At 35.3% G+C, this 23,243-nt stretch overlaps 1 protein-coding gene across 1 annotated transcript in view; it reads right to left on the reverse strand.

The window, feature by feature from the left end:
- LOC116855330 (A disintegrin and metallopeptidase domain 3-like) overlaps window positions 1-23,028 on the reverse strand; it is a 116,545-nt gene extending 93,517 nt beyond the window's left edge. Inside the window, exons 1-4 of the mRNA XM_032838002.1 lie at window positions 22,906-23,028; window positions 22,281-22,363; window positions 16,090-16,145; window positions 10,225-10,303 (exon numbers count right to left, since the gene is read on the reverse strand). Coding sequence (XP_032693893.1) covers window positions 10,225-10,303; window positions 16,090-16,145; window positions 22,281-22,363; window positions 22,906-22,963 — 276 coding nt within the window. The 5' untranslated portion in view covers window positions 22,964-23,028. The remainder of the gene's footprint in view (window positions 1-10,224; window positions 10,304-16,089; window positions 16,146-22,280; window positions 22,364-22,905) is intronic.
- Between the last annotated feature and the right edge of the window lie 215 nt (window positions 23,029-23,243).

Raw genomic sequence — 23,243 nt, forward strand, 5'->3', positions numbered from 1 at the left:
AATTCACTAGAAAGTTTCAATAACAAACTAGATTAAGCATAAGAAAAAATAACTGAACTCAAAGACAGTTCAGAGTAGCAAAAAGAAACAGATTGAAAGAGTAAAGAAAACTTAGGGGACTTATGGAACACTATCAAGAAGACCAATATACACATAATAGGAGTCTCAGAAAACAGAGAGAGAGAGAAGGAAGGAAAAATGTGATACGATAAAGGAGTTAGCTAGTGTTATAGTGATAATCCTATTGAAATATATAAATGCATCAAGTCCAAAAACTATATACTTTAAACTTACACAATGTTATATATCAAATATATATTTTTAAAAAACCAGAAAGCTTATTCAAATAAATAATGGCTTGAAACCCTCCAAATGTATAGAAGAAAATTAATATCCAGATATAAAAGTTCAAAAGACAGCAAATAAAATGTTCCTAAAGAAATTCACATTGAGATATATTATAATTAAATTGTCAAAAGTGAAATATAAAGAGAAAATTTAAGAGCAGCAAGAGAAAAGTGATTTATCACATATAATGGAACAACATTAAGACTTTCAGTAGATTTTTCAGCAGAAACCTTGCAAGCCAAAAGTCTGTAAGATGATATATTCAAAGTACTGAGAAGAAAAAAAGTCAACCAAAAATATACCCTACAAATCTGAAGAAATGAATAAGAGACTTCTGGTTCCTGGTTCTGCATGTGAGGAGCTTAGAAGTCAACACTTCACCATAACAGAATGCAAAAACCTAAACAGACTGAAAAATCAACAAGTCTTCTTGGATTTGTAAGAGAGGCAAGGACCCAAGGCAAAAATCACATACTCCAGGGTTGGAGAGAACACAGAGAGTTGCAGATTACTGAAGTAGAGAATCAGTAGTGAAAAGTGCTGCTGGAACCAGTACCAGGGCATGTAATCCTGATTATTATTTTTTTAAGATTATTTTTAAGATTATTATTATTTTTTTTAAGATTTTAAGATTTAAGATTATTATTATTTTTTAAGATTTTTAAGATTGTTTGACAGAGAGAGAGATCACAAGTAGGCAGAGAGGCAGGCAGAGAGAGAGAGAGAGAAGCAGGCCCCCTGCTGAGCAGAGAGCCCAATGTGGGGCTCAATCCTAGGACCCTGGGACCATGACCTGAGCTGAAGGCAAAGACTTAACCCTCTGAGCCACCCATTGGCCCCTGTCATCCTGATTATAACTGATGAAATGTTAGATCAGTATGGACAAATCTGGAAAAAAAATTTCAGAGAACTCATGAGGAAGCCCCCACAATTTTGCAAAATTTACCTAGAGGAGCTTGACAAAGATGCCACAGTAAATATCAGAGATAAAAGCCTTGATATTTTCAGCAATGGGAGGGGAAAAGAAACCATTCTGAAATACATCAGATACTCTGTTCATAAGAGGGCCTGCATTCAGGGGAAATAAAACTGAGAAACACCTGTGAATGCAGAGGCATAAGTTTACTACAAAATTGAGACTTAATCATAAGATTGTAGGATACCTCCTCTCTCCCCACACCTCACCAGCACTAAATATATTTATAGCAGTTTCTTGTACCCATTACATCATGTCCAACTACCAAGAAAAAGGTTACAAGGCATACCAAAAGTCAAAAAACAATTTGAGGAGAAAGAGCAAGCATCAGAATCAGACATGGCAAAGGATGTTTCCCAAGTCAGGTAGCTCTTACCACTATACCTACATGACAAGACATACAAATGAGAGTTTCTCAAGTAGAAATGAAATGGTGCTAAACAATGATATAAGGGCATAAAAATGAATGAAACTCATCGGTAAGGGTAAATATATAGAAAATTCTGAATACTATATTTCTGAGATACTGGTGGGTAAATCACTTTTCTAATTCTAATATGAATGTTAAAAGGCAAAATATCAAAACTATAACTAAAATATGTTAAAAATACATAAATATGAAATAATGTAAATTGTGACATTAATAACATATGTGTGAGGGGGAGTTATAAATTTGTAAATTTTTTTATGTAATTGAAGTTATTTGTTTAAAATACACTGTCATAGCTATACGGTATTTCATGTAAGCCGCATGGTAACAAAAATGAAAATACCAATAGAAATTATACAAAAGGAAAAGACTAGGAAATAAAAAGATAAAAATAATCAATAAAACACAATAGAAGACAGGAAGATAGGAAAAGACAGACAAAATAACTACAAAACAAACACAAAACAATTAATAAATTTTAATACTAAATAACTTCACTATCAATAATTTAAATGTAAACTCCATAAACAAAAGACATACAGTGGCTGAATAGGGAAAAAATACACACACACACACACACACACACACAAACAAATTGGGCATGGAACTTATTTAGAAATAAACAAAAGCTAAAACCAGAAGAATAACTAAAGCCAAAGTAGCAAAAATAAAGAAATAACAAATATTAGAGCAGAAATAAGTAAATAAAAAGGACAACCCTCTCAGGTCCCCTCTCTCTTTGGGAGCTTTGTATTACCACTCAAGAAGAAGAGGAAAGAAGAAGGGGAAGGAGGAGGGAGAGTGGACAAAGAGGAAGAAGAAGAAGAAAGTAACCGAAAAAAAATCATGAAATTTAGTCGTTTTTATGAACTTGATAAATAAAACTGACAATGGCCACCTGGGTGGCTCGGTCATTAAGCATCTGCCTTTGTAACAACATTGTTACAACTGTTGAATAGACATTTTCCCAAAGAAGATACACAAATGGCCAACAGGTATATGAAATATACCCAATATCACTAGTTATTAGGGAAATACAAGTCAATGGCACAATGAGGTATCACCTCACACCTGTTAGGATTATTATTATCATATTAAAAAAGACCTGAGAATTGCCAAAGATGTAGAGAAACTGGAACTGTTGTACACTGTTAGTGGGAGTATAATATGGTGTAATTACTACAGAAAACTGAGTGAAAGTTCCTCTAAAAACTAAAAAAATGAATTACCATATGATCTAGTGATGTCACTTCTGTGCAGTTACTCAAAAGAACTGAAATCAGGATCATAAGGAGATATTGGTATTCTTGTGTTGACAGCAGCACTATCCAAAATAGACAAGATGTGGATACCACCTAATTGTCCACCAATAGATAGGTAGATAAAGAAGTGTGGTATATACATTCAATGGAATACTATTCAGCCTTAAAAAAGAAGTAAATTCTGCAATATGTGAAATGTATGAACCTTGAGGACATTATGCTAAGCGAAACAAGCCAGTTACAGGAGACAAATATTGCATGATTCCTTTTATAGGAAATATAAATATTTAAAGTGTTCAAATTAATACCTCCAAAGACTGGAATGGTTCTTTCCAGGGGTTGGGGAAAGGGGGAAATCAATAGTTACTAACCAATGAGTATAAAGTTCCAGTGAAGAAAGAGAAGTTCTAGCATCTTCTATAAAACATCATATTTATAGTCAGTAATAATGTTATGTATATGTAAGATTGGTTAAGAGAGTAGAACTCATGCTAAGTATTTTATCACATAAAATATAAGTAAAAATTAAGAAAAAGAAATATGGCTGAATATTTCACAAATCAATGAATGACATAAACATTTGGATTCCATGAGCTGGGTGAACTGAAAAGATAATGGACCCAAAGTAACCCACAACAACAAAAATGCTAATTAGGAATTAGCAAAAACAATAAAAATATCTTCAAAGTAACCTAAGAACAGTGTTACATAACCTATAGAGGAACACCAATTTGAATGAAAGGAACACAGATTTCACATCAGAAGTAATGAAGGTTAGAAAGGCTAGAAAGAAATGCCAGGGCAATTTCCAAGTGCTGAAAGAAAAGTACAAACATAAACTCTATTATCTGGGAAATTTATCCAATACGAATGGAGGAAAAAGACTTTTTCAGACAAAAGAAAACCCGGAGATTTTATCACTAGCACACATATCCTTAAAGAATATCAGAAAGAAATTCCAAAAATGAAAAGGAATATCATAAGAAGATATGGAACATCAAGGATTTGGGAAAACAGAATAGGTAAAAATAGTGATAAATATAATGGACCATGAATTTTTAAAATCATATTTAGTAGTTGAAAGAAAAATCATACAATATCATGTGATGTTTAAGATATGGAAAGGAATATTTTGGCAATTATATTTTAAAAATGCAGAGGATAAAAAAACCTACATAGAAATAATTTTTAGTATTTCAGTTGAACTAGTAAAAAGTCCACAACAGTACAGCTATTATAAGTTATATATGTATACTGTAAGATCTAAAGCAAATGTTAAGAAAACTATAAGGAAAATACGTTAAAACACTATAAATAAATGGTGCAATTCTAAAAATATTCAAGTAACACAGAAGAAGGCAATAAGAGAGGAACAATAGAATGAGAAACACAGGTAAAAAAGAGAGAAATACATATGTATGTATGGCAAGCAAAATTCCTAACATACAAATAATTAAATGTAAAAGTCTAAAAACACCAAATAAGATACTAAGTGCTAGGATAGATAGGAGAAAAGAAATCACCATGGCCCAACTATTCTTTATAGGAAACTTAACTTCAAACATAATAATGTAGGTAGATTGAAATGAAAAGGATGGAAGATATATGCCATCAAAATATTTATAAAAATAAAGAGATAAAGTGGACTTATTAGCAAAGAAATCTACTAGGGACAAAGAGACTCACTATATATTCATGAAAGCATCAATCCATCAAGAAGACATGACAATCCTAAATGCATAGGCATCAAAAAATAGAACTTCAAAATATGTAAAGCAAATACTGATACAGCTAAAAGAGAAAGACAGAAAAACACAATAATAAATGATGGATTCAATACACTGCATTCAGTTATTGATATACTAGACAGAAAATCAGTAAAAATACAGACTTGGACAACAGCATCAATCAACATGATCTACATGACATTTATGGAGGACTCCAACCCAACAGCAGAATACACATATTTTTCAACTATCCAAGAGCATTCATTAACACATGTAATATACTGGATCATAAAGCAAACCTTCACCAATTTATAAGAGCTAAAATCATATAAAGTATATTTGCTAACCATAATGAAATCAAACTAGAAATCAGCAGACAACAAGAAAAATCTCCAAACACTTGGAAATTGAACAACACACTTTTTAAAATTCATAAGTCAAATAAGAAGCCTTGAAGGAAATTTTAAAAATACACATAACTGTATTAAAATAAAAATATAGTTTCAGATTGCAGCTCAACCTGTGCTGAACCAGAAATTTTAGCACTAAAACGCTTACTTACAACAGAAAAGAAGAAAGGTCACAGCTTGATGATACAAGTGTTTCCCTCAACAGTAAGTAAGGCATAAGAGAAAAAAATAATAAACCTAAGGGCCAATGCTATGACATTAAAAATAAGACAACAGAATGGAAAAAGCAAGAAAAAGCTGGTTCTTTGATAAATTCAATACATTGAAAAAATCTCTATCTGGACTGACAAGGTTAAGAAGAGAGAAGACAGCAATCATTGATGTCAGAAAAAGAATACTCCTGTAGTCATTAAAAGGATAATAAAGACCATGATAAAATTATACCCCTAAACTCCGCACCTGCGATGGAATGGACCAATTCCTTAAAAACCACAAACCACCAAAACAATACATATAAAACAGATAAATAAGATAGTCCTATAACTACTAAATAAACTTAACTGGTAATTAAAAATCTCCTCCCCCACACACATAAATCCCCAGTGACTTCAAGGAAGAATTTTACCAAATATCTTAAGAATTACCATGTACTTTACACAACTCCTTCCAGAAAATAGAAGAGAAGGTAATACTTCCTAGCTTAATTTAAGAGCCCAATACAAAACTTAGACAAAGTCAGTACAAAAAAAGGCCACAAACTCACAGACCAATATTTCTCACAAAATTTGATGACAACCACAAAACCAAAAAATTGTTAGCAAATAAACTCAGTCATGAATAAAAAGAATTATATATCAGGACCAAGCTGTAACTTTACTAGATATGCAATACTGTTTTAAATATTTGAACATCAGTAGGTGCAATACATCATATCAATAGGCTGAAAAAGATTTATGTGATCTTATCAACTGAGGCAGAAAAAGCATTTGATATACTTAAACACACACATTTTGATATTAAAAAAAGATCTTAGCAAACTAGAAATGGAGATTGTCCCCAACTTTATAAAAAGTATATTTAAAAACAACCGTACAACTAACATTGTCCTAAATGGTAAAAGAGTAAATAATTTATCCTTAAAATTGGGAAGAAATGAGGGTGTCTTCACTATTGTGATTCAACACAGTACTGTAAGTTGTAGCAAGCATAGAAAGGCAAAGCAAAGAATAGAAGCACACAGACTGAAAATTTAAAAAAAAGAAAAATGTTCATATTTGTAAATGACAAGTCTATGTAGAAAATCTCAAAGACTCTACCAAAAAAAACACACAAAAAAATTATCATAGAATTAATATGTAACTTCAGCAAGTTTGTAGGACATGAGATTAAAACAAAATGAATTTCTAGATAATAACAAGCCTATAAAACTTAAAATACAATACTATCTACAAATGCATCAAAGATAATGAAATACTTTGGTATAAGCCTAAAAATGATGTACAGAATCCAAATGTTAAAATTACAAAATGCTAATAAAGACACGTAAAGAAAAACCAAACAAATGGAGAGACTCACTGAATTCATGGATTGGAAGACTCAACATAGTGAAGATGTCAGTTGTCCCCAAACTGATGCATAGGTTTGACATAATGTCTACCACAACCCTAGCAAGTTTGTTTGTATAACATAGGGCAGTTTAGTCTAAAATTTATATGAAGGGGTGCCTGGGCAGCTCAGTGGGTTAAGCCTCTGCCTTCGGCTCAGGTCATCATTTCTGGGTCCTCGGATTGAGCCCCATGTTCTGGGGGGGGTTCTCTGCTCAGCAGGGAGCCTGCTTCCCCCTCTCCCTGTGCCTGCCTCTCTGCTTACTTGTGATCATTCTCTCTCTCCCTGTCAAATAAATAAATAAAATTTTTTTAAATAAATAAATAAAATCTATATGAAAAAACAAAGTATCTTCAATAATCTAAAAATCTTGGAAGATAAGAATAAAGTTGGAGGAATCATTATTATTTACATAAATGATTAATATGCAAGTAAACTAGAGAAGACAGCATGATAATGGCAGAATTATAGACACATAAAAGAACTGAACAGAATGAAGAACCCAGAAATAAAACCACAAAAATATGTCCCACTGACTTTCTAACCAAGATGCAAGAGCAATTTAATGTAGAACAACCTTTTCTACCAGTGATGTTGAAAAAAAAAACACACATCCTCAGTCAAAACAATGAAAATGAATTCAAATCTCAAACCCTATACAAAGTTATATCAAAGTGAACATACAATTAAGTATAAATAAAACTATAAGAATTTTAGGAAAAAGAACAGAATCTTTAAGAACTAAAGATATATGGAATTCTTAGATTTGATAATTAAACCAACATTCATAAATGGGAAAGTTGATAAATTAATCCTCATCAAATATAAAAGCTTCTGATCAATAACATACCTTAAGAAGAGGATAAAAAGATAAATTATACTTGAAATAAATATTGGCAAATCACATATCTAGCAAAGGACTTGTATTTAGAATATATGATTGCTACGAAATCAACAATAGAAAAACAATCAATCCAATTAGAAAATGGGTAAAAGATATTAAAAATTTTTTCACAGAAGATGACAAGCACAAGAAAATATGTTCAACATCACTGGTCATTAGGAAAATGCAAATCAAAGTTACATAAGAAAATCATTACCTATCTATCACAATAGCTAAAATTTCAAAAAAAAAATTGTGATAACACCAAGTGGTGTCAAAAATGTGCTCTTTATTTCTCATATATTGACAGTGGACATGTCAAATAGTAGGCTACTCTGAAAAACAGTTTAGTAATTAAACAAACTGAGGGCTGCTGGAGGGGAGGTGGGTGGGGGGATGGGGTCACGGGGCGATGGGGACTAAGGAGGACATGTGATGTGATGAGCACTGGGTGTTACATGCAACTGATGATTCACTAAACTCTACTCCTGAAACTAGTAATACAGTATATGTTAACTAAGTTGAATGTAAATAACATTTAAAAAATAATAAATAAATAAACTCATACTTACCGTATGACCTGGCAAACATATTCCTGGACATGCATTCCAGAGAAAGTAAAAATTATATCCACATAACAACTGCATATGAATGTTCATAGAAACATTATTTATTTTTAATAGTTAAATCGGAAACAACCATAATATCTCTCAATAGGTAAAGTGTGAAAACGTCTAAACCTGGCATGGGAATGTAGTTGTTTAAAAGTTCAATTTCTTAAACAGATTTCAAGTGATGAAGATTTTCTATTATTTCTCCCCTCAATTTTGCTGAGTTGCCCTTTTCAGGGAAATTGTCCATTTCATCTAAATTACCAAATCTGTTGACATAAAGTTTCATAATATTTCAAAATATCATTTTATATTCTGTATAACTAATCATATCTCCCTTCATCCCTAATATTGATGGAAATAGTTTTTGTCCTAGATTAGTCTTACTAGTGGTTATTAATGTTATTAGTTCTTTTAAAGAACTAAATTCTGGACTTTAATTTTAATTTTTTTTTTCTATCTCATTGATTTCTACCCTTATCTGCATTAGCTCCTTCCTCTACTATGTTTTAACCCTTTACAGAGTATTGCATTTTGTATTGGAAGGCAATTAATTTAACGGCAACCTTCCTTTATCCTCTTGTTGCTGTTTTAGGCCTTGGGGTAGGGAACAGAGGTGGTAAGAGTATCTCTTAACCCTAGAGCTTGAGCCTTCTTCCTAGGATTAGTCTTTCTGGTCTCAGCTGAATGTCTGGGGTTTTAGCAAAGTCACTCCACTCTGCCCAGGCTGAAAATCCAACATCTCCCAGCACTGTTTGACAGTTAGTATTACCTTCATTTTACTCTCTGCTCTTCATAGAGTCTTAGCCAGCACACAGGCAGCCTAATCTTTAGTCAAGGGAATGAGGACAACTCCCCTCCCTGCAAAAAATATCATACATCTGATGGCCCCTCTTCCCTGGCCCTGTGTCATGCCAGTCCCAGCTGCTTCAGCAGCTCTGAACTGCAAATTCTTCACATTCTGTTTGGTTCTTAACTTCTTATGCTATGGTTAAGATTTTATCCTCAGTCAGAAGGGCCACGTTGAATGGGACTCACCTTCTGGGCTTTTTTTCTCTCAGGAAAAAATTTCCTGACTATTGTCAAATGTCTCCAAACACATGTCTCATGCATTTTATTCTGCTTCCTACTTGCAGATGCTGACAAAGACAATATTGTACTAGTTACTTTATTTTTTATTTCATTATCTCTTAATTGCAATATAGCAATAGATTCTGACCCTTCACTTGCATTTACTTCTTTCCAATCTCTTCTCACAAAATAAATACCAAACAAACAAAAATTAACCTTCTCACACACTTAAAATTATTTTTTGACTCCTGGGTACCTGGATGGCTCAGTCAGTTAAGTCAGCTGAGTCATGATCCCAGGGTCCTGGGATCGAATTGCTCAGTGGACTCCCTGCTCAGCAGGGAGTCTGCTTCTCCCTCTTCCCTTCCCCTCTGCTCATGATCTCTCTTTCTCAAATAAATAAATAAATAAATAAACTTTTAAAAAACTGTTTCTTGATCCCTAGCTGCATTTTGGGATACAATGCAAACTCCTATGTTTCACATGTGAACCTATTCAGATTCTGTACCCAATATGCTTTGCATCCTCACTTTCCTTTCTATAAGGCACTTGGTTCTATAATGTCTTTCCACAAAGGGATTTCCACAACACCCTCCACTGCTTAGGTAGGACCTAATTGACATCTCAATTAAAACGGCTCTCTATTTAGGGGCTTCTTATTCTTAGCTCCGTAACCCACTTTCTTTCTCTCTCAAACCTCTCTCAATACTTCTGATAGTTTAAAAGACCTTTTTGGATAAGAGGTTCCTGAGTTCCAAATATGAAAAGTAGTTACCACATTACCCTTGGGCTTCTGACTGCCCAATAATTCTGTGGGGTGGAAAGCATTCTTTTTCTTCCTGCCAATGGCACCTTGATTATATAAAAAATGTAAATCTACAGAGCATAAAGGAAAACATACCTTTATAAATGAAGAATCTGGATACAATGTTCCTGATTTGTTGTATGCATACACCAGGAAATGAGGGTCTAAAAATGACCTAATTCAACCAAAGTAATGATACTTCATTATAATAGTAACAAAAATAAAATCTGATATTAAATAATTTACTCTCAATTTTACAAACTCAACAATCCAAAAATTAAATGGACTCACCTTTCCATTATCTTACATGCTTTCTGATAGCACATTTTGTATAAGAAAAAATAATAAGCAGTATAATCAGAGAGCAGTAGGGACACCATAATGACATAGATTTATGTATACTAGAAACCAGGACTTCCGGATTCCCATGGCAAAATTTTCTTTTAGATTCAATAATCAATAAATCTCATAGCATAAATATTTGCTAATTTGTTACTGTTTGCTAACAAGTAGCCATGAATTGATAACCAAAAAAAATACGCCTTTTCCATTATTTTTATGAAATTATACTGTGGTGAAAACAACCCCCAAATTCTCAATGCTTCGAAACAACAATGAATGTTCTTCACAAGTTTATTGCAGGTTCAGCTCCACACCGACTTCATTCTGGAACCTGGGAAAAGACGTACCTCCTACCCCATGGAACCTATCTTTCTTGTAGCAGAAGGAGAAAAGAAATTGTAGAAGCATACCATAGTTCTTAAAGCCTTTGTTTAGAAGCAGAAGACTAGTGCTTTGTTCAGATTTTATAAGCTGCATGAATTCTACAGACAAGCGTCATCTAAATGGTACCAAAGTGTAATCTTCTTACAGAGAAGATAGTGATTGTTATGGAACAATCTGGCCACAGTATTTATTGCCGGGAGACTACATTTTCTCAAGGACTCCAACACCAAGGGGCAGTTCAAAGCCAGAAGCAAAGAGGGACTAGAGCATTCATGGAGTGTGCACATTCACCACCACTTCTCTTCCCAGACCTGCTTCATCTTCTCTCACTCCTGACAGCTCTTCCTTTGCTCAATTCAAATAAGAAAACTAGAGAGCTTCCCAGACAAACACACACACACACACACACACACACACACACACACACAAAAAAACCCCTGATATTTATCAGCTCGTATTCCACATGTATTCAAGGGTAATGCCAAACGGCCTGTGTTGCTTTAGGTGCAAGTACCTGGAACATGGATTCTGGCCCAAGGGCAGAACCACATTTTAGTGACTAAGCAAGACAATGGAGGTGGTGGAAATGGGAATCCAGAAGCATCTGCCAGGAAAAGGAAATTCAACAGATTTCTGACAAGCATAATTAAAAGCATAAACTTTAGTTTGTAAGTTCATTCACCCTGGGTCCTCAAACGTATACTTTTGCTTCTACACAAAACAACAAAAAAGTCTGCCTTAATCAGTGAATTAGTAGAAATACATATGACCACTCAATGGAAAAAACAGCATCCAATGTAAGGAAAATGAACAACAAAAGGGCAGAAGGCAAAACATAAAAGCAAGTTCCTAATGAAGTTGAATGAAGAAATTGGTTAAAAAAAATCATTATTTCAAGAGAAGTTTAAAAAGTTAATAATCTTTCAGAGCAGATCATTTCAAGAAAGAAAAAAAAAGACACCCTGAAACTAAAATGACAGATGAAAAGAAATAATTCAATAAATGTATCAAAGAGAATTTGTTTGCTAAGAATAGAAATAGAGTCCTAGTCAATAAATGGAACACATTTTGCTACACATTTGCTATTTTGCTAGTAAAAAACACAGCCAAAATAAAGATTTGAAAATAGCTGAAGGAAAACTACGCTATAGAGGGCAGATTCATAAGACCCAATGAAACCATAGATTTCCACAAAATTTTTTAAAAAATGTGTAGAGATTTAAAACTAAAATGAAAAATTCAGGGATTTATCATATGTCAGGGAGGATTAATGTAACACCACACATGCATACAGAAAACTGATGTAAGATTAACTATATCATGTTATAAAAATTAATAGCAAAGGAATAAGACTCACAAATTCTACACACTGCCAAGATGTTATTCAATTATGAGAACAAAAAGGACATTTGCAAATATGTACAGATCCAGAAAACATGCCATCTGCATATTCTAACTGAAGAAAACAAAGTGAAAGTATGTTAAATAAACAATATCTGAGTCAGCATAAAATTGCAAATAAAGAAATAGTGACAAAACTTGGAAAACACAATACAGAACCCAATATAGTTGTAAAATACTGAACTCCTCAATTTATATCTTAAATATAAATTTTTAATACTACAGAAATATTATGACACATTCAGAATATGAGAGACACAAGAGAAAAATCTGAAAACCTATAAAAATAATGAATATAATGATACATAAAAATTTCATTTTTATAGCAATGAATCCCACAAACACGGGGTGGGGGAAACCAATAGGCTGGGGAGCATATGCGTAACATTTACAGCAGATAAACAAAAATTCCCACAATCTGATCATGGAGAAAAAATTTAAAAAGATAAGCCATGGATTAAAATTACTCAAAAGAAATAATTAAAACTAAAAACCCAACCAAAAAAAAAAAAACCAAAAACAACGGAGGGGAAGAAATTCAGTTAGAATAGTCAGTGAACATTTGAAAAGATTACTCTTAAACAATTAAAACATATTGAAAACATTATTTAACACAGAATAAAGGGGTACCTGAGTGGGTCAGTTGATTAAGTGGCTACCTTCTGCTCAGGTCATGATCCCAGGGTCCTGGGATTGAGACCCACATCAGCTCCCTGCTGAGCAGGGAGCCTGCTTCTCCTTCTCCCTTTGCTACGTCCCCTGCTTGTGCTCTCTCCCTGTCTGCCCCCCTCAAATAAATAAATTAATCATTTAAATAAATAAGATATTAAAAATAAACAGGAATAAAGCATTAGCACATATTAAAACACAGTAGGGAGGGGAAAATGAAACCAGAGAGGGAGACAAACCATAAGAGACTCTTAATCTCAGGAAACAAACTGAGGGTTGCTGGACGGGAGGGGAGTGGGTAGGATGGGGTAGTTGGGTGATAGACATTGCGGAGGGTATGTGCTATGGTGAGTGATGTGAATGGTGTAGACTAATGAATCATAGATCTGTACCCCTGAAACAAATAATACATTATATGTTAATCAAAAAATTAAAAAAAAACACAATACAATACCATTTCTAATCTGTTAGTGAAAATAAATAACTGAAGATACTAGTTATATTGAGAATATAGAGAAAAGCAATGTTTTTGAATGATTGGTGTGAATGAAAACTGGTATAAACCCTCAAGTAAAAATGGGTAGAATATAGCATCCTGAGAATTGCATCATTTATAACCCCCATCAATTTCACTGGCGCCCAGGATACCCACAATACACCTTTTCCTGTCATAAATATGGGTGAATAAATAATAAATGAGATATACTTGATAGTTACATACATATTTAAAATATATGAACTTATTTTGCACACATCAATATGAATGAATCTCAAAATATACTATACAAAGTGTTGTACAAAAAGCACAACCCCAAAGCCAGAACCACATACAATAACATAATATCTACTGCTCACCTTTCTGGGTCATGAGTGAGTAGTAATAATTGTTCTGCTAATGGTGGCCCATCTTGCTCAATGGTCTGGGATTCATTCATTCATTCAGTTGAATGTTGAGTGATTAATTCATTCATCTGGATTCTGGATTCATTCATTCAGCTGAATGTTTGGCTGATCTAGGGATAATTGGGTATCTTGGCTGTGCTCCACCTGTCTCTATCTTCCAGGAAGATGGCCCAAGCATATACTCAGGGGGATGGCAAAGAAACAAGATGGAGACCAAGAAAGAAGGAGAGCTTTTTCAAACCTGTGTTTGAATCAAGTCAGCTAACATCTTTTTGGCCAAAGTAAGTGACATATCCATAGAATAATGGGTTACATGATTTGCTGGGCCTGTGATGAAATGAAACTATGATGTTTTGGGGTTTTTTTTGTTTGTTTGTTTGTGTGTTTGTTTTTCCCAGTCTTCCCTAAGACTCTCATGGCAGCAACATACAGGGCATTTCTAACCATGAGACTCTGAGGAACCCATGTACCCATGAAGTTGGCTTTGTATAGATAAACTCAGATCCAAGAGCTAGGGAGTGGGGAGGCTGGGGAAGATGTAAATTTTCCACCTCTTGATGATAGGAACTCAAATTATATGGCAAAGAGTGAAGATACAGGGAGAGATAAAGAATTGGGTCACTTTAGTCCACCATACTAAGATAAATAAATTATATAGAGGAGTATTATGCCATTTAAGTCTATTTAAGACAATACTGAAAACATGATATTCTTATTAATCTCTAGGCATACAGATGAATAAAGGGAAAATATGATAGAAGAGTATGTGTCAGTATCATAATTGTGATTAGCACTGGGGAGTGAAAGAACTGAATATGTCTGGGCATGGGAATAATAGATTTCACTATCACCTACAATGTATACATTTAGAAAAATATATAAACAAAATGCTTACATGTGTGTCACTCATGGTGAAAACCTAATAGTTTATATGATTCTCAGAATGTTCCTTTTTTATTTTTAATAAAAAGAAAAAAGTTAATATAAAAGTTTGAGACTAATATAAGTTATGCACTTTGGGTGATAATGATGTGTCAATGAAGGGTCATCAATTATAACAAATGTATTGCTCTTGTGGGCATGTTGATAACAGAAGAGGCTCTAAGAATGTTGCTGTGAAATTAAATCAGTTACTATATGCAAATTGCTTAGAAATATGCCTGACAAGGAGGGCCTGGGTGACTCAGTTGGTTAAGTGACCAATTCTTGATTTAGGCTCAGGTCTTGATCTCAGAGGTCAAGCCCCATATTGGGCTTCAAGCTAGGCATGGAGCCTGCTTAAGATTCTCTCTCTCCCTCTCCCTCTGTCCCTCCCTGCCCCCCTACTCATTTGTACACTCTCTCTCTAAACAGAAAAAAAAAAAAGAAAGAAAGAAATATGCCTGGCAATCGGTATATGCCCTATAAATGTCAGTTACTTTTGTTGTTATTGTTATTATTACTATTACTATTATTACTGTTATTCATAATTCTTAATTCAGAAACCCATTTCTTGATATTGAACCCAGAGAACAAAATCTCTATTACATAAGGACATACAAACAAGATGTTTATTGCAGGACTCTATAGTGATAATTCTTGGAACTAAACTCATATCTTAAAATATTACACACTATGTGTTATCTATTAAATTATTATTATCTATTACAGCTATTAAATCTATTAATTATCTATTAAAAATGATTTAAATTATATACACAGGGCAAGACAATAAACACCATTATTAAATAAGACCTGTCAGTGGCAAAACAGTATTTCCAATTGTGTAAAAACAAACATTTTTGATCAGTTTCTATACGTTTTATCTAAGGGAAAGATGAAATTTAGAAAATGGTGGAAATATACATACAAGATTATTGCTGGTTTCCGCAAAGAGCAAAAGTAAAGAGCAGAAAATTTAAGAGATTAAATTATATATTATACCAAGATGAGAAAAAAATAGTCCAATACCAATTAAACATGTACAAATAAATTTTTCCCTTAATTATTGTTATTATGGTTATATTTCAAGGAGTTACATAGAATAATTTTAATTTATCTAATATACATTAATAGCCATATCATTAAATTAGAATTTGGCTCCAATATTAGACTTGAAATCTCAAGATAAAGACTTAAAATTTTAATCTGTCATAAATCACAAAGATATACATGTTAAATAAATACAATAGCCAAGCTCTTGTTTAGGCTCAACATAGAGTAGTAATCATAAAAATCAAACAAACAAAAAAGAAGTGTATGAAAAGAAAACTGGCCACTTACTGTTTTTTAAGATGGAAAGTATATGTTTTCCTGTCAATTTGGATGGCATAAGTGACCTACAGCAAAGTATTCAGAGAAAGTAATTAATAGAAATCTAAAGTTCTTAATTCAAAAACCATAATTTCTTAAATTTAAGTACTCAATCATGTAAACAGATGGTATCACACGTCTCAAAATTATATATACATGTATGTTGCTGTCTTTCTTCAATCTTGGAATATATGACAGAATTAATCATAATTCAATGTAAATAAAATCAAGGAGTCTAAATCTATTTCTAAACTAAAAGCATCAGTCATTAGACTTTACTATCATAGTGAAATTTTAATTTAAAATGGTTACATTTTGATATATATAATCTTTGAAGAAACTTGAATTATCTTTTTTGTATTTTCCAATTTCTAGCCCAAATAAATTGAAAATTAAAGAATACAGCACAGGTCGTGGGGAGCTAAGATGGCAGAGTAGGAGGACCCCTGAACACAGATGGATAACTATCAAATCATTTTGAATACCCAAGAAATCAATCCAAGGACTGCACTAGAGAGAAGGGGTCACATTGTAGAAGGTACAAGGTGGGAAGACATGGTTTAGGGGAGAAACAGACTGCAGGTACTGCAGAGGGGAGGGAGCCCTGGCCACAGAGAGAGCCAAGAGAAGGAGAGGAGCACACAGGGGATAGCACAAAGAAAATATTTCCCCAAAGCCATTGAATGGGAAAATGAGAGGGGCTGATTTTCAGGTTTTACAATCAGGAGGGCTCAAAGACTAGAGTTTTAGAGTTACCGGTATGGGAGGTGTGGAGCCCTGAGGGTGCGCAGTGCTCCTGTGGAGAAAGAGGCCAAATAGTTCAGGGAAACACAGCATGATCTGAGGATCCCTGGGATACACTGAAAGAGACCATTCCCACTTCTTGGAGTGTATTGGGGAGAGGCGGCATTGCCCCTAGCCAATGGGCACTATTACCTTCTCTTGCCCCTCATCTATGCAGAGTCACCTGTTGAAGGCACCCATCCTGGACACTGGCCCTTTGCTGCACTTTACTCCAAATTCTGTGCCCCTGTGCTTTATTGTGACTGCCCTTCTGGGATGAACCTGCACCAGTCCCAGAACAGTGAGACCCTGCCCCCAGAGGACCAGCATGGGTCCACACCAGCCCAGGTCCCTAAAGTTTGGAGTTTTAAAATTCAGCCAGCCTGCCTGGGACAGAGCCCAAGATGCACTATGCTGTCAGTCATTCAGGAGGCCAACACAGACAGGGTGAAGGCAACAATCTGAGGGATGCCTGGGACACATGAGGGGAGACTGTTTGCTCTTCTGGGAAGACTTCCGGGGAAGAGCAAGTGTGAACTCCCCTTTCCGGGGACGAGGGAGCTGGATGGTGTCATTTCTCTCTCCTGCATAAACTAACTTCACAAGCAGCATGCCATCAACACTGACGACCTAAAATTCTTACACCAAGCCCCATACCTCTGCCCTCTGCAGGTATGGCTTTTCTCAGGCAAGTGTACCTGAGAACCAGAGCAACAGGTCCCTCCCCAAAAAGACCAGGACAAACCCCTGCACACACCACGTCTACTGACCATAGAGTTCTGTAAAACTTTAGCTCTCAGGTCTCGTTTAACAAGCAAACAAGAGCACACCTGGTTAAAACTTGACGCACTCTGGCCAAGGTCTGAACATCCTCCTCAGGCAAGGAGAAATTCTACAGAAGAAGACTGACCTGAAGGAAAGAGCAGCCAGACAACAGCAGCGGAGTGCACACAGCCTACCCCAGAGACACTTCCTGAAACACCAGGCCCTGGACAGTGTATGACCTCTTCTTCATAAAACCATTACTTATAGGATGCAGGAAACCTGACAGGTTTTCCTAACACACAGAAGAAGACAGAGACCTAGAGAAAATGCCAAGAAGGAAGAATTCATTCCCAAAGAAGAAAATCAGGAAAGGTCACAGCCAGGGATCCTATCAAAGCAGATATAAATAATATACCTGATCCAAAATTTAAAGCAACAATCATAAGGATACTAGCTGGGCTTGAGAAAAGCATAGAAGACACCCGGGGGTCCTTTACCACAGAAATAAAAGACGTAAAAACTAGTCAGGCCAAAATGAAAAATGTAATAAACCAAGATTTGAAACTGAGAGGATGTGATGACTACCAGGATGGAAGAAGCAGAGGAATGATTAAATGGTACAGAAGATAAAATTATGGAGAATAATGAAGCTGAAAAGAAGAGGGAAAGAATACATCACAGGTCCTCCTTTCAGATTAAAGAAAGTATCCCTAACTGTAAGAACACTCTTCATCTCCCAGTCTTCTTCAGGAATTGCCTCAGCTACAGAGGGTCACCTCACACCGAGTCACAACTTCCTGAGACAGCCCACATTTAACGGGAACCCCCTCATCCCAACTCCAGATATTGAAGGGCTATGTTAGCATCACACTTTGTTGAGACTTGGTTGAGTCTCCGTCACCCCTTCCCCCTTCCTCCCCTCCCCTTTCACAGGGGTTCATCACAAGACCATAACCTAATAAAAAGACTTCACAGGAATCTTCTCAAAGACTGCATCCTAAAGAACCCAATCTGTGACATCATAAAACATACACATTCTTCATGGCATAGCACATGGTCAATGTAGGTAAATTTTCCACATTTGCAAAGAACGTGAATTTTGTCATCGGGTACAGTTTTCTGCAAAAGTCATTTTAAACTTTCTCATGTTCAGTCTTCTGTAAGTTTACAGATATTAAAAAAAATGTAGTTGACATCTCCCCAAATTATTGTGATAATTTTTTTAATTTTAATTTTTTTAATCTGTAATTTTTGGGCTTACATATTTTAGAGCTCTGTTTTCAGGTACAAACAGATTTAGTATGGTGGTATCTTCAGGATAGATTGATTGCATTGTCATTAAGGTACCTTTCATCTCTTGAAGTGCTTCTTTAACTTTATCTGATATTACTATAGTTGTACCAGCTTATTTTTCTACTACTAAGACACCCTTCAACACAGGAGAAAATCTACTTGGTCATAATGTTCTACAATTATTTGCTACTTTCACTTTTTAAATATTTAATTAAGTGAAAGGACCTATAATTTCCTTTTCTCATACCTTATTTGTTCCATGTCAAAGTACATTAATATTTTTAAAAATTACTAAATGATCGGAAGGATTAGTTAACTTATGTTCTATTCTGTGTTCCAGTCTCTGAAAAGGACACATCATGCTTCCTTGAATTTTGTCTAAAAATTTAAAACCACGTCACCTGGGTGGTTTAGTCAGTTAAGAGTTGGACTCTTGATTTTGGCTCAGGTCATGATCTCTGGGTCCTGGGATCGACCTCCACTTCAGGCTCCAGGCTGAGTGTGGAGCCTGCTTAAATTATCTCTCCTCTCTCTGCCGCTCCCTGTGCTTGCTGTCTTTCTCCCTCCCTCTCTCTCCCTCTCTCTTTTAATATATATAAAAATAAATAAAAAAAACTTAAATAATAAAAACTTTGACTAATAGGATTTTCTGGCAATTTATTTAATTACTAATTTAAATAACTTCATGATTATAAGTGTAATCTATAAGCAGATATTGTATTTCTACCTGAGTCAAAAGAAATGTATTTGGATAAAAATATATATATCAAGATTACAGACTTATACCAAACCTATAAATTATCACAAAAATTAAAAATAGGAGTGTGCCTGTATCTAAAATATAACTCTGTTCAAATTTACTATCTTTAGAAACTGAGATGGGCATTCACGTTCTTAACAATTCTCTGTGTTATCTATAAGTATCAGAAGAAGAAGACAGAGAAAAGGAGGCAAAATATTTATTTGAAGAAATAATAACTTAAGACATCCCGAATTTGGGGAAGGAAACAGACATCCAGATCCAGGAGGCACAGAGAACTTCCATTAAAGTCAACAAAAGCAGGCCAAACCAAGATATATTGTAATTAAATTTGCAAAATATAGTGATAAAGAAAAAGTATTAAAAGCAGTAAGACAAAAAAAGTCCTTAACTTACAAGGGAAGGCCCATAAGGCTAGCTAGGAAATTTCTTAACAGAAACTTGGCAAGCCAGAAGAAAGTGGCATGATATATTCAAAGTTCCAAATGAGAATAGTCTATAGCCAAGAATACTCTATACAGTAAGGTTATCATTCAGAATAGAAGCAGAGATAAAGACTATCCCAGAATTTGTGATCACTAAACCAGGCCTGCAAGAAATATTAAAAGGAACTCTTTGAGTGCAAAGGAGAGACCAAAAGTGACAAAGACAAGAAAGGATCGAGAAATCACCAGAAACAACACAAAATAATGAAATGGCAATAAATATATATCTATCAATAATTACTTTGAATGTAAACAGACCAAATATTATTTAAAATTGATATCAAAATAGATAATAAAACAAGACCATCTATATAGAACCTTCAAGAGACTCATTTTTAGCCTTAGAGACACCTGCAGAAGAAAAGGGGATGAAGAAATTGTTGTCACTCAAATAGATGTCAAAAGAAAACCAGGGTAGCTACACATATATCAGATAAATAGACTTTAAAACAAAGACTGTAACAAGAGACAAAGAAGGGCACCATATCATCATAAAGGATACAATCTGACAGGAGATATAACAATCATAAATATTTCTGTACTTAAGATGGAAACACAAAAATATATAAAATAACAAAATAAAGGAACTAATAATGATGCAATAATAGTAGAAAACTTTAACATCACACTCACACCAATGGACAGATCAACTAAACAGAAAATCAACAAGGAAACAATGGCTTTGAAAGACACACTGGACAAGATGGACTGAACAGATAAATTTAGAACATTTCATCCTAAAACAGCAGAATACACATTTTTTTCAAGTGCCCCCAGAACATTCTGCAGAATAGATCACACACTAGGTCACAAGTCAGGTCACAACAAATACAAAAAGACTGAAATCACATCATGCACCTTTTCTAAGCACAACACTATGAAATTATGTCAATCACCAGAAAAAAATCTGGAAACATCACAAATGCCTGGAGGCTAAAGAACATGCTACTAAGCAATGAATGGGCCAACCAGGAAATTAAAGAATGAATTTAAAAAATACATGGCTGAGTAATATTCCATTATATGTGTGTATACACACACACACACACACACACACACACACACACAGAATGTTGCTCAGCTGTAAAAAAGAATGACATCTTGGCATTTTCAAGGACATGGACGGAGCTAGAGATTATCAAGCTAAGCAAATAAGTCAATCAGAGAAAGAAAAACACCACATGATTTCACTCATATGTGGAATTTAAGAAACAAAAAAAGCAAAGGGATTTAAAAAAAAGAGAGAGAGGCAAAGGAAGAAACAGACTCTTAATTGTAGAGCACTGATGGTTACCAGTAGGGTTAAATAGGTGATAGCAATTAAGGAGGGCACTTTTGCCATGAGCATCAGGTGCTGCATGGAAGTGTTGACTCACTACATTGAACACCTGAAACTAATATTGTGCTGAATGTTAACTGGAATTTAAATAAAAATGTAAACTATAAATAAATATAATGGGCATAAATTATATGCATCATAGAAACATCACAGAAATTACAGTTAATGAATCTTTCATAAAAATCACTCTGATATGAAAAGAGCTTCACTATTAAAAAACATTCTGTGCTATCTAGATTTCACAATGTATGTTTTATTTAATCAGATTAAAAATATCAGTGCTTTCCTTTTAACAAAGATTTATATTATGTATATATATATACTCAAATATGGGCATGAAGGAGTTTATATATTATCATTTTAAAATCATGTTACAAGATACATTTTATTGTGACCTCACTTTCAAAGAATATTTAAATGTCCCTATTTTCCAAACAAATAGTCCAGTGACTATATATATCATTTTGTGTGATAGAGATTTGGGGCATTTTTTTTTTTTTTTACTGAGTCTGTGTTTTAAAGTAATTTCATAATGTTCATATATTACTTAACGAATGAAAAAATTATCACTTTCATTCAGACGAAAGGACTCTAACACAGTAATTAGAGCACAAAATTTCTAAGGGATATATGTATGAATTGATTTGGGTCAGTAAAAATAAATTTTATAAGTAATAAATACATTTTAGTCCGGTAAAAGTAAAATATTTATAAATAAAAGTGACTTCTTAATTACATGCGTTTCCGAAATTTCACCATCACTGGTATTTGTTTCAATCTTCCGTGGCACTGTAATTTGTAGAAGCGATGGTTCAAGATCTACAGTAAGGAAAACATGTGTGAGCGCTGCCTAGTGCCTGGCAGCATCCTTCTTCCCGTGTCCTGTCACATCCCATCACTCTTTGAACTTCCAAGCCCCAACACACACACACACACACACACACACACACACAGGGACTCACTCACCCGCCACAAAATCAGACTTTGTACATGACAGGAAGAGGCTACCTCCACCACCCATACACTTTGGGGCAGGACCCTACCACCATCCAGAGACTTTGGGACTTGACCTCAGCCGCAGCAGGTGAAGAAGTGCTGCTTTTAAGGCCCCACTTCCCAGAAGATGCGCACCCTCTTCCTCCAAGTTCAGGGTCAGGCAAGTGAGGGGCTATTGCCCCTGTCTTGCTCCAAGCCCTCCAAGCAGCAGGCCCAGGAGGATGCTGACTCTAAGTGGGCTGTGACAAGACACTGGGCTCTCCCCAGCCGGACCCTGGGTTCTGGAGCAAAGTTCTGGGGCCCGCCACGCCCAGAGAGAGGATCTGCGACAGGTGGCCCTTTATGGGGAAGGGTCCTTCACTCACGAGGGCCCGCGGAGGTCAGCCGGCCCAGGCCTGAGAGGATCAGCAGGAGAGACAGCATTGCGGGGCCTGCTGGTCTTGGCGCGGTGATGGCTGTTGGCTGCTTAACGGTGGCTGCTCTCGCGGGGCCCTGTGCTCGCGGCAGGTGAGGCTGGGGTCCACACGGTTTCCCGCGAAGCGGGGAGAGCGCGGAGCGGCTACTTCGCCCACCCCGCCGTCTTGGGCTGACTCGCCCTCGCAGCCGCAGTCGCAGCCCCCGACGCCCACCCAGAGGCGCGCCGGGAGGCGCGCGGGGAGGCTCTCGCCAGTCGGCCCCACTGCCCTCACGGGCTTGGGCTTTA

This window comes from Lontra canadensis, unplaced genomic scaffold (assembly GCF_010015895.1).
Source record: "Lontra canadensis isolate GAN:19392208 unplaced genomic scaffold, GSC_riverotter_1.0 scaffold101, whole genome shotgun sequence".
Lineage (NCBI taxonomy): Eukaryota > Metazoa > Chordata > Mammalia > Carnivora > Mustelidae > Lontra > Lontra canadensis.